Below are 13188 nucleotides of genomic sequence, written 5' to 3' on the forward strand. Positions count from 1 at the left end.
AACATAACTAGAACTTACCTAAGTCAAATCATTAATCAAACTTAGAAGAATTAGAACGCTAAAAGGAGAAAAGAAGTCAAGAACCCTAGTTCAAGAACGCAGCAAGGTTTCTTCTGTTCCAGCCCCAAAATCGAAATATTTCTCCGTGGAATTCGTCACCAGGTATGTGGGATTTCACTAGTGGGTTCCTTTCGCCCATTAGGTCCCTAAAATTCAGTCAGATTCTTGATTCCATGCTTATGAACAAATCTAGGGTTTCTAGAATTTTAACAGATCATCATGAATTAGTTATTTAAATGTTCCAAATCAGATTATCATGTTATTGCTCAGTTTATCGCATGAATTTCAGAACCCTAGCTATGTATTTCTTTAGTTCTTGAATTACACATGCTAGGTCAGATATTTCAGTATTCAGTTTTACATGCCTCAGTTTATGAATGCATCATTATCAGATTAATTGTTGCATTCTCAGTTTGCATGTTCAGTTTCGAGCTATCCAGTATTTACAGAAATTCAGTCATAACCAGTTAACCAGTTAATTCATTGGGAGTAGCATAATACCGAGTTGGACTAGGGTTTCAGCGTACCCATATAGTCCCAGAACTACGAGCCACGTAGGTGTAAGTCCCCTCTGTGGGCAACATCAGTTTAGTGATCACGCCAGCATGCCTTTATACCTCTGGCAGGGTATATTGGGTCCTCTCGATGGGGCGTATACATCGGACTCCACATTTAGCTCATGTGGTTTTATGTCGGTTATTAGTAGCTCCCACAGTTCAGTCAGACTCTATTGCATTGACCATATTTCAGTACAGTCAGTATTCAGTCTCAGCATGTTATAAACTTGGTCATTGCATTCAGTTAGCTCAATATTCAGTATTTCAGTATCTATATCATGTTCAGATTATATCATTGCTCAGTATGCTTTGTTCAGTTATATGTTATTTCAGCTTTACTCCATCCTGCATGCTCAGTACCCTTCAAGTACTGACGCATACGTGCGCTACATCTTCTCGTGATGTAGGTTCAGGTTCTCAGCATCCAGATCACGCTTAGATCGGTTCTCGATCTCCAGTTCAGCAGAAATCAGTGGTGAGTCCTCATTCTCCGAGGACAATAGTCATGAGTTTTTTTTCAGTATTTTAGTCCTTTAGTTTCAGTTTTGCTAGACTTAGCTGGGGCCTGTCCCAACATTTCTAGTCAGTTTAGAGGCTTATTTCAGACATAGTTAGATTCAGCTTAGTGTTTTTAGTTTGATATTTCTTTTGTATTAAACTCTCATATTTCATATATCTCAGTTATAGTATATGGGTATTCCCCATCCTTCAGTTTATTTATGATTTAGCTTCCGCACAGTTTATATTATTCAGATTATATTTAGTATGCTCATGGTCATGCCAGCAGGGTTAACTTGGGATCACTTGTGGTCCTAGGTCCCGTGTCCGCGTCTCGGGCGTAGCTCGGGGCGTGACATCCATGAGTTCTCTTTCCGTCTATGTCCACATTTCGGACTTAGACTTTCTAATTAGTAATTAGTCATTAGTTTAGTGTAGTATCCCTTCTTGTTTAGACTTGTTGAACTTTAGATGTTTTGGTACATTGACTTTCAGGTTCTAGGTGTTTTTCCGCATTGTTTAGTTGTTAGATCGTTTGGAAGTTTATGAGAACTTCAGTCTTTAGCTATTTAACTTACTTTCATAACTTAAATGCTTTAGTTTTTGGTTTAGTTGCTTGGACTGTAGGGTTAGTGTGTGTGCCAATCACGACGGTCTGGGTCGTGACAATTTTTCACAAATGCTCTTAAATCATATTTTCCGCTCATGTCTAGATGTATGCTCTCAATGTTTCATGTTATGTATGGATATGCTCGGGTCAACAATCGAATTAGGTGTCGATCCCGTCGAGAATGTAGGCTTGGGGCGTGACAGATTTTGTAAGAGGAAAGTCATAAGTTGAGTGATTTTATCGATACAAAACCAAATTTAATGACTTTGTTTAATAATTTTACATACTTGAGTTATAACCTTTTGAGATATTTACTTAGGGGTGTCAAATGGGCAAGTTGGGTTGAAATTGGAGATATTAAAATGGGTTGAGATAGAAATCGGGTTGGGTCTTGACCCGCCCAAATTTACTTTGGGCTCAAATGGGTTGGGTTCAAATGGGCTAAAAAATGGGTTGGGTCTTGACCCGCCCAATTTGACCCGATTAATCTCAATAATTTTAATATATTGATATTTAACTTTTATAATCACAATTCGAATTTCCGCTCAAGATTTTTTTTTTTAAAAAGTAACAAATGGATAGATAAATCCTAAAAGATGTTAAATAGATAATAATTCATATCTTTAATATAGGAACATATCTTAGTAAAGAATTTTAAAACGGGTTGAAATTGAAGATTGAATTGGGCTCAATTGAGGATTCTCTTAAAATGGGTTAAGCTTGAATGTGTTGAGATTGAACCCAACCCTTAAAATTCTGGACAGATTAGGCAAGTTATAACCTATGTTTGGGGTCATTTTTGACCACCCTATATTTACTCATCACAATTACAAAAATTTAGACATTTTGAGTTCAACGTATTATAATTTATGCAGTGTCATGGACCACAATTACAAGTCGTCAATATTATTATACCTTCTCATTTTATACCCGTGGAGATATATGTACAATATATTATATATGTAGAAATTTATCTTGATATTTTCGTATTAACATCTTTATCCATATTTATCATCTAAAGGTCAAAGTGGATTTGGTAAATGATATTTTTGGGATAATAGACATATAGGAAGTTTGACACAAAACCCCATCAATTTTCATAAATATAGAAAAATTATAATTTCTTATTAAGGTATAGTTTGACATTTAAAAAATCAAGTCGGACAAACGTGTACGTTAATGACTAGAATATTTGTTTAAACTTTATGTTCCAATAATGCAGAGGAAATGTTAAGTTTTCTACACAAATTTCTTTATAATACATTGATAATATCCATTATAGTAGATAATCTTATCTATTCGACTATACAATTATATGAAAGTAGGCTATTATAATCAAATCTAGAAGATATGTAAAATTCAAAATAGGAGAATTTTTTTTCTCTAATTAGTTTTATCGATCGTTATCAATGATATATAAATAATTATACGCATGTTATGACCATAAGATAAAAAGAAAAACAAATAACCCACGTTAGGCATGAGGAAGATCTTTTATATGAATAAACATCACAATTGACTAATCCTTTTGGTGCTTGGAAGTTTCATTTGTATTTGTCTCCAATAAATTAGAGGTATTAGGATTTGAAACTAATCATGCTTCTTTAATTTCCCCCTAGCTAAAACTATAAGTAGAAGTTGTTAGTTTCTATTTTCTCCATTATCAAACTTTGCAACAACAAATAATCAATTATGACTAGTTTCAACAAGTTAATAATCCTTCTCTTTCTCTTAATTTGCCTTTCATCATCATGGGCCAACAAAACTCATGATGACTTTCTTGAATGTCTTACTCACAAAATTATGAACTCAAACTCAATATCACAAGTCATCCACACTCCTAAAAACTCATCATATTCCACCATTTTGAACTCCTTTTCAGATAACCTAAGGAGAACCTCCGACTTCAAACCATCAATTATTTTCACTCCTACCAACGAATCTCAAATCCAGGCAGCTATACATTGCTCCAAGATACATAACCTACAAATCAGAATTCGAAGTGGTGGACATGACCATGAGGGTCTTAAACACATTTCGGAGACACCCTTTTTCATAATTGATCTTAGGAACCTAAGATCAATATCCATTGATACCCAAAAAAAGACTGTTTGGATTTAAGCTGGCGCGACCCTAGGGGAAGTTTACTATAGAATCGCTCAAAAAAGTAAAAATTTGGCCGTAGTTGCTGGGGTTTGCCCAACAGTTGGTGTTGGTGGACACTTTAGTGGTGGAGGGTATGGCATGATGTCACGAAAGTTCGGTACTGCTGCTGATAACATCATTGATGCAAAATTGATCGATGCTAATGGACGAATCAAGGATCGAGAATCAATGGGTGAGGATCACTTTTGGGCTATTAGAGGAGGTGGAGGGACTAGTTTTGGTCTCATTATCTCATGGAAGGTGAAATTAGTCGACATTCCTGAAAAGGTGACCGTGTTCAATGTGACACGAAGGTTGGAACAAAATGTAACTCAATTAGTCTACAAATGGCAACATATCGCGGACAAAGTTGATGACAATCTCCTCCTTAGGATCTTCCTGAGGAGCAACATTCAATCTCCATTCAGGCGTGGACAAAGGACTGTCCACGCCTTTTTCACTACAATGTTTGTTGGAGGAGTAGATGAACTCCTCCACAAAATGCAAAAGAGCTTCCCAAAACTAGGGTTAGTGAAAGAAGATTGCATTGAGATGAGTTGGATCGAATCTATACTCTTCTTTGCGGGTTTCCCTAGGGGCACATCACTTGATGTGTTACAAGATTGGAATAGCACAACTAATCAAGAGTACTATTTCAAAGGGAAATCAGACTATGTCCAACACCCAATTTCTATAAATGGTCTTGAAGGTATATGGAAACTATACAATCAATTAGGCGAAAATTCGGGTGTTGAATTACAGTTTAGTCCTTATGGAGGAAAGTTGAGTGAAATCTCAGAATCTGAAACTCCTTTCCCTCATAGAGCTGGAAATATATTCATGATCGAGTATGCAGTATTTTGGGTGAAAATGGAAAATTCTAAGAGAAACATAGCTTGGAATCGAAAACTTTATCGATACATGGCTAAGTATGTGTCAAAATCTCCAAGAGTTGCTTATTTCAACTATAGAGATCTTGATTTAGGAGTGAACAATATTATTGGAAACACAAGCTATGAACAAGCAAGAATTTGGGGAGTGAAATATTTCAAGAACAACTTTGATAGATTGGTGAAAGTGAAGACAAAAATTGATCCAACAAATTTCTTTAGAAATGAACAAAGTATTCCCCCTCTATTATCTTAAGCTTAGTGGTAATTAATTTATGCACTATACAAATCAAAGCCATCTCCGGTACTTGTCTACAAATAAGGCTTTTTAGATATTTCTTTTACGTGTATATGTACTACTATAGTACTGAAAAATAAATGTTGCCACGATGCGTTCCAAAGATTATGTAAAAATATTGTGTACGAATGAAACAACTTTTTTTTTTTTGTTTCTAAAAATGCTCCTTTTAACCATTGATACAAATCATGTAGAGTGATTTTATAAGAGAAGAGTCATATGTTTAAATGATTTTATTGATACACACTAAATTCAGTGACTTTACTAAATAATTTGGGTTACTTATAAATATGTACAAGTAACAAAAATTATATATTTTATAATGGTTGTATATGTAATGTATCAACATGCATGTATGTATGGTTACGTACCTTTTTGAAACATAAATATTGTGTTAGAGCTCACTGTACTACTAAAAAGTGGGCTTCTGGTAATTGATCACATTTGTGGAAGATGATGACTCAAGTAAGGAGCAGCGCGGAAAAGCACATGATTATATTTGGCAAATTAATTCAGGATGGAGTGAGTAGCTTCTGGTGGGATAATTGGAGTGGAAAAGGTCCTCTTGCAAGTTACTATATATCCTGATGAAAGATAAAGTGTTAGCACCTTGGTTAACAACTTCATTTCTGATGGTCCTTGGAATGTTAATAAGCTAAGCAATTTATTGTCCAATGAAATGATGCAACACATGCATATTGACCATTACCATTGGCAACCAAGATCAAGTTTTTTGGGATCTTACCACCAAGGCACAATCAGACACCTGATCAATCAATGGTGGACTCAAAATACCACTAATGTTGTCCACAAAAACCTAAGAGTCTCAAACCATTCCCTATGAGAACTATTGTTTGCAGCTGGAGAACTTTCCAAATTTGGGTCTATTGAAGCTTAACACTGATGGGAGTTTCACTTCTCCTACTGTTAAAGCTGGTATATATAAGAGGGGTGTTAAGAGACGACAAAGGTGAATTTGTGATGGCCTTCTCTTCACCTATACAATGTGACAGTAATTTGGAAGCGGAGGCATTATTGGCAGCTAAATATGGTTTGAGCAGATGTACAATTTTGAATTATAGAGACTTTACCCTTGAAGTGGATTCATTATCTCTTGTCCAAATGATCAACGAGAACAAATGCTATAATTATAAACTATTAAGGATCATTGAAGAGGTTCAACATCTGAAGAAACTTGCTAATGTCAAGGTAGAACACTATTTCAGGGAGGTCAATACGGTTGCAAACCATCTTGCTAAATTAGCCGCGAGCAATCAGAATGAGGCCTATTATGACACCTATCAACAACTTCTGATGGGGTCTAGGGGGCATTCCAACTTGACAAGAACCAAATGCCTTCTATAAGGCTCAAATATGACAAGGCAATTTTTTTTGTTAGTTAGCCAGATATATGGTTCTTTTTGTGAGGGTTGGACGGTCTAAGATAGCTTCATCTGTCCTTTTTTTGAAGGATAACTTTGTATCCTTGTGTTATGTTCGGAGGTATGGCCAAGCCCCCCTCTTGTATGCATATTCCGATATATAACACCCTAGACATGGGGATTTTTTTTTTTTAAAATTGAATAAATAATGTATAATCGTGTATAGATGATTTAAAATTATGTGTTAGAGATGTATATACATTTATATACATTGTTGATACAATAAAGTATACATTGCAATTTTTTTTTTTTATATATATAATCCCAACGAACTCAAATCTCCTCTAGATAGTCTCAAAATTTATATATAAACTCCTCTCAATGTTTAAAGTCTTTTAATATATTATTCATCCGAAATAACTCATATTTGCGGCACATCAAATTTTAAAATTAATGTCTGAGTACGGAAGAATAAGAGGATGAAGAAGGAAAGCAACGAAAAAAGTAAGAAGAAGAAGAAGAGGCTTGTAGCTTGCTTCTGTCCTTAGTCAATTTTGGACTGAAGCTGTTCTGACTATCGTATCTTTTTTTAACCGAATACCTTCCTTTGTAATTTTAGGTCTCTCTCTTTTTGAGAGAAGATTTTCTAGAATGGAAGCTTCTCCTTTACTTTTTTAGAGCGTATCACTATTTTGAAATGAAAAAAAGATTTATGGATGAAGTAATTTTTGGTGTTAAAGGGAGAACTGCAAGGAGCCAACCCTAATACGAGAGGACTGGGTTGGGCTAACCTATGATGTACCGGTTGTTATACCAATAGCAGAAGCAGTAACAACAAGAGGAACTTTTGCAAATAGCCACTATAATAAACTCAATTATGCTCCATAGTTATAGTTTGCATATTTATGGGTTGTAGCTACAATTTAAGCTATCTCATTTGTATAATTCGCGGATTTGTATAAATTCGTAGGTTTGTATAATTCGCGGGTACATTTGTATATTTCAATTTTGTATAAATTCGAAATAACGAATTTATACAATTACAAACATCAGAAGTGTAGACAGTTATACAAATTACGAATTATACAAAAGTTATACAAATTATATTATACAAAATCTGAATTATACAAACGTGTGAATTATACAAAACTAAAATGTTGAGCTGCGTAAATATAGCTAAAAGTAGACCGCAAATTGTAAATAAGGCAAACTATAGTTATGTTAAATAATTAACTATTATATGTTTGCTTATATGCATAATTTTCCCTAGCAACAACAATCACAATTAGTGTCTTGAGTATTGAAGAAGAAAAGTGAAGTAGAAGGAAGAAGAAGAAGTTAGGTAATCTTGATCCAATAGACATTTTGTTTAGTTTTCCGAAATAATTTCATATACTTAAGTAAGCTTTCGATATATTTACTAATCACAATTACTTCAAAGGATGAGAGTAGGCCTTTTGTAATTTGCGCAGTTTCTTGGACCACAATTACAAGTCTTCAATATTACTATATGTTCTCATTTTATATCCAAGTGGCATAGCTATATTGTCCTAGCGATGGTTACTCAAACACCTTTTGTCAAAAAATTAAATTGTGCATATAAAAAATAATACTTATTTATAAATCAAAATCAAAATCAACTTTTTAGAAATATATGCTAAAGTTTTAAATATCCTTAGTAAAATTTCTAATTTTACCGTCATTTTATTTCCGCGGATATATAGAAATTTATCATAATATTTTTCCATCCGATAGCGTCTAAGAAAATTATTAGCATCTTTATCCATATGTATCATCTAAAGGTCAAAGTGGATTTGGTCAATGATAATTTTTGGACAATATACATATAGGAAGTTTGACACAAAACCCCGTCAATTTTCATAAATTTAAGAAATTACAATTTCTTATTAAGGTCTAGTTTGACCTATAATGCTCCCAACATAATTTTCTCCAAACTCAAGTTTCGAACCCGAGACCTTCAAATAAGGATGGCACAGTCCCATCACTGCACCACAACTCATGATGGTAACGTTTAATGACTAGAGTATTTGTTTAATCTTTATGTTCCAATAATGCAGAGGAAATGTTGAAGTTTTCTACACAAATTTCTTTATTTAAGGCGACATATATATTATATATAATATATTGATAATCAATTCTAGAAGATAAGATATGTAAGATTTAAAAATTGGAGAAAGATTTTCTCTAATTTGTTTTATTGATCGTTATCAATGATATGAATAATTATACCAATAATGCTAAGTACGAACAAAATATAAAAATAATAAATTTTCTATATATTAAATGTTCTTCATATTAGAATTCGTGACTTGTACATCAGTATGATTTAATAATACTTAACGCAACACTCAAGGAGTCAAGGAGAGTTTACTTTACTTTTTTTAAACTAATACTCAATATTCTATACCACGTGGCCTTAGCCTTTGTAACTAATTAAGCTTCTTTAATCCATCACCCCCCACCCCCCCCAAAAAAAAAAACTAATACTATAAATCGAAGTTGTTAGTTTCCATTTTCTCCACATCAAAATTTGCAACAACAAATAATCAAGTATGACTAAGTTAACAATCTTTCTCGTACTCTCAATTTGCTTTACATCATCCTATTCACGGGCCTACAAAACTCATATTGATGACTTTCTTGAATGTCTTTCTCACAAAATTATGAACTCAAACTCATCACAAGTCATCCACACTCCTAAAAACTCATCATATTCCACCATTTATAACTCCTTTTCAGATCGTAACCTAAGGATAACTTCCAACTTCAAACCATCAATTATTTTCACTCCTATAAAGGAATCTCTCAAATCCAGGTAGCTATACATTGCTCCAAGTTACATGACCTACAAATTAGAATTCGAAGCGGTGGACATGACTATGAGGGACTTTCATATATTTCCGAGACCCCATTTGTCCTAATTGATCTTAGAAACCTAAGATTAATCTTCATTGACACTGAAAACAAGACTGCTTGGATTCAAGCTGGCGCGACCCTAGGGGAAGTTTACTATAGAATCGCAGAAAAAAGTAATAAATTGGCCTTTGTTGCTGGGGCTTGCCCTACTGTTGGTGTTGGTGGACACTTAAGTGGTGGAGGCTTTAGCATGATGTCACGAAAATTTGGTACTGCTGCTGATAACATCATTGATGCAAAATTAATCGATGCTAATGGACAAATTCAGGATCGAGAATCAATGGGTGAGGATCACTTTTGGGCTATTAGAGGAGGTGGAGGGACTAGCTTTGGTCTTATTATATCATGGAAGGTGAAATTACTCGATATTCCTGAAAAGGTGACCGTGTTCAATGTGCCACGAACGTTATATCAAAATGCAACTCAACTTGTTTACAAATGGCAACATATCACAAACAAAGTTGATGACAATCTCCTCCTCAGGATCTTCCTGAGAAATAGTGAATTTCCATTCGGGGGTGAGCAAAGGGCTATCTACGCCTCTTTCACTACAATGTTCGTTGGAGGAGTTGATGACCTCCTCCACGAAATGGAAGATAGGTTCCCGGAACTAGGGTTAGTGAAGGAAGATTGCATTGAGATGACTTGGATCAAATCGATACTCTTCTTTGCCGGTTTCCCTAGGGGCACATCACTTGATGTGTTGCTAAATTGGAATACCACAATTAATCAAAGAGGATACTTCAAAGGGAAATTAGATTATGTCCAACAACCAATTTCTGTAAATGGTCTTGAAGGTATGTGGAAACTACTCAACCAATTAGCAGTCGAAAACTCGGGGGCTGAATTAGAATTTAGTCCCTATGGAGGAAAGTTGAGTGACATCTCAGAATCTGAAATTCCTTTCCCTCATAGAGCTGGAAATATATTCATGATCGATTATGCGGTGTATTGGGGAAACTTTGAAGATTCTCAAAGAAATATAGCTTGGTGTCGAAAACTTTATGGATACATGGCTAAGTATGTCTCAAAATCTCCTAGAGCAACTTATTTCAATTTTAGAGATCTTGATTTAGGAGTGAACAATATTAATGGAAACACAAGCTATGAACAAGCAAAAATTTGGGGGGAGAAATACTTCAAGAACAACTTTGATAGATTAGTACAAGTGAAGACTAAGTTTGATCCAACAAATTTCTTTAGGAATGAACAAAGTATTCCTCCTCTATTATCTTTAGGTCATAATATATGGTAGTTAATTTATATATTATATAGTACTAAAAATTAAATGTAGCATTCAAAGATTGTGTAAGATAAATATTGTTTGATTTATGAACTTTTTTCATGTAATATAAATTTTCTATATATTAAATGTTCTTCATGTTAGAATTCGCGGACTTGTACATCAGTATGAGTTAATAAAAACTAACGCAACACTCGTCGATCGTTTGGTAACTGGTTAATTAGAATTATGTAGGTATTAGTTATTTCATTTTATATATTTTGCAACTCTTTCTTTTTCCTACCCCTACGAAGAGAAAAAGTTCCGCCTTGTCCTTACATAGAAGAAGAAGAGGAGAAGCAAGAATGGCAATAACCTCCGCTATTTCCGCTTCGGTCCGAGTAGGAATAAATTGACTAAGATACTCGGGTCAACAATCAAATCGGGTGTTGATTCTGTCCAAAATGTAGATTCGGAGCGTGACATATTTTGTAAGAAGACGGTCATAAGTTAATAAGTGTCTTATTGATACAAAACTAAATTCAATGATTTTATTTAATAATTTTACATACTTAAACAACCTTTTGAAATCTTTACTCGTCACAATTATAAGAATTTAGACGTTTTAAATTCATTGTAGGAGAGTAGACTTTGTAATTTACTCAATGTCTTGAAAAATTTCAAGTCTTCAATATTATTATACCTTCTCATTTTATACCTATGGAGATATGTACAATATTTGTAGAGATTTATCATCATATTTTCCATCTGATAGCATCTATTATCCATATTTATCATCTAAAAGTCAAAGTGGATTTGGTCAATCATATTTTTGAGACAATATACATATAGGAAGTTTGATACAAAACCCCATCAATGTTCATATATTATAGAAAATTTAAATTTCTTATTAAGGTCTAGTTTAACATCGGGTTTCTTTAGGTATGAAATCGTCTCTGTTAGAGAGTGCTTTACCTTCGAATGTGGGATTTCCCAATGCAAATTTAAATTTATTCAGACTCCAATGTGGATACCGAACACTACCTAGATAAAAATGAAGTGGAAATGTTTAGTTTTCTACACAAATTTATTTATTAAGAGCGACACAGTTTAAGTGATAATATCCGTTGTAGTAGATATTCTATCTATTTGACTATGCAACTATATCAAAGGAAAAATATCTTGTCTAATTAGTTTTACCTTATCAATGATATAAATAATAATACTCGTGTTATGACCCTAAAATAAAAATAAAAACAAATAATCCACGTTTGCCATGGGTATGGCATATTATTTAAAAAATGGATTGTTTGGTTGGAAACAAGTTATTCGGTATTATTAATTAGGAAAAGTCTCAAATATGCCATCTAATTTTCAGAAAAGACTCATTTATACCATCCGTTAAAAGTTTGGCTCATCTATGCCATTGTTGTTAAAGAAAAGGCTCATCCATGCCATTTTTTAACTCTGATTTTGCAAACCACTTTTTACACCCCAAACAAGGTTTAACACTTTTCAATTGAAGTTTTTGGATCAAATGTACTTTTTTTGCTTTTTCTTCCTTAAGAACACCAAGAACACATAAACAACATTAACAATTCCCAAATTTCAAACTTCTTTGATTCTTCACGAAATCACCTCAAATTTCAAGAGTAGTTTCCTTCCGAGCTAGATACCAAAACTCAATATTTTTTTATCGCGGATTCAACCTAACTCAACAAGATCCACTTGAAATTTCTTCAAAGTTTCAAAACTTCAACATTAATCTTTAATTGTAGATTTTTCTCCACAACTTCAAATCATTTGAAATTTTGAACATACACTCGAAAAACACTAGGTAACAAAGATCTAATGTCAAAAAACAACTTCAAAAACATGAACTAAAGCAAATTTTTGAAATTTTGGGACTGATTTTCATTTTTTTGAAATATTTTTTAATACGGATGAATTTTTTAAACTCTACAAATGATTTTAGAATTTTAGTTTACTAAAAAAATTAAAAATGTAGCCGAAATTTGAGATGATTTCGTGAAGAATTGAAGATATTGAAAATTTGGGATTTGTTTATGTTGTTCATGTGTTCTTAAAGAAGAACAAACCATTACAACAAATGTGATATATAGCTACAAAATTATTAGCTACGATATTCGGCATTAATTGTTCACTTTTAGTGACAAAAATTATATTTCGTGCCTAAATATATGAGACACATACTTTTAGTGACGAAACGTGGACATTCGTAACAAAGTTTTGTCCACTGAAGTTTCCCACCAAAAAATGGTTTGACACCATATATTGAGTACTATTAGTCACGAATTTATAGTTATCACTAACACATTATTTTTTCACTAATGATGTTCCCATTTAGTGATAAAACACTTTTTTTGGTCTTAACTTCAGTTAAATTTTGGATATGAAATTTTTTGTCACAAAAAATATATTGAGACGTTAGTGACAAATCATTTTTGTCCTAAAATTAGTTAAATTTTGAATATGAAATTTTTTTGTCGCAAAAAATATATTGATACATTAGTGAGGAATCATTTTTTATCCTAAAATTAGTTAAATTTTGGATACAAAAAATTTTTA

The 13188-nt window shown here is 33.3% G+C and overlaps 1 protein-coding gene and 1 pseudogene across 1 annotated transcript; both read left to right on the top strand.

Moving 5' to 3' along the window:
• Nucleotides 1-3528: 3528 nt before the first annotated feature.
• On the top strand, nucleotides 3529-5016 carry LOC125836375 (berberine bridge enzyme-like 24). The gene is made up of 2 exons (XM_049515551.1): nucleotides 3529-3681; nucleotides 4381-5016. The coding sequence occupies exons 1-2, from the start codon at nucleotides 3529-3531 to the stop codon at nucleotides 5014-5016; spliced, it is 789 nt and encodes a 262-aa protein (XP_049371508.1).
• Nucleotides 5017-9013: 3997 nt separating this feature from the next.
• Nucleotides 9014-10632, top strand: LOC125836742 (berberine bridge enzyme-like 28; annotated as a pseudogene).
• Nucleotides 10633-13188: the final 2556 nt, after the last annotated feature.

The sequence above is a fragment of the Solanum verrucosum genome, unplaced genomic scaffold (assembly GCF_900185275.1).
Source record: "Solanum verrucosum unplaced genomic scaffold, falcon-dt-bn FXZP01000278.1, whole genome shotgun sequence".
NCBI classification, from domain to species: Eukaryota; Viridiplantae; Streptophyta; class Magnoliopsida; order Solanales; family Solanaceae; genus Solanum; species Solanum verrucosum.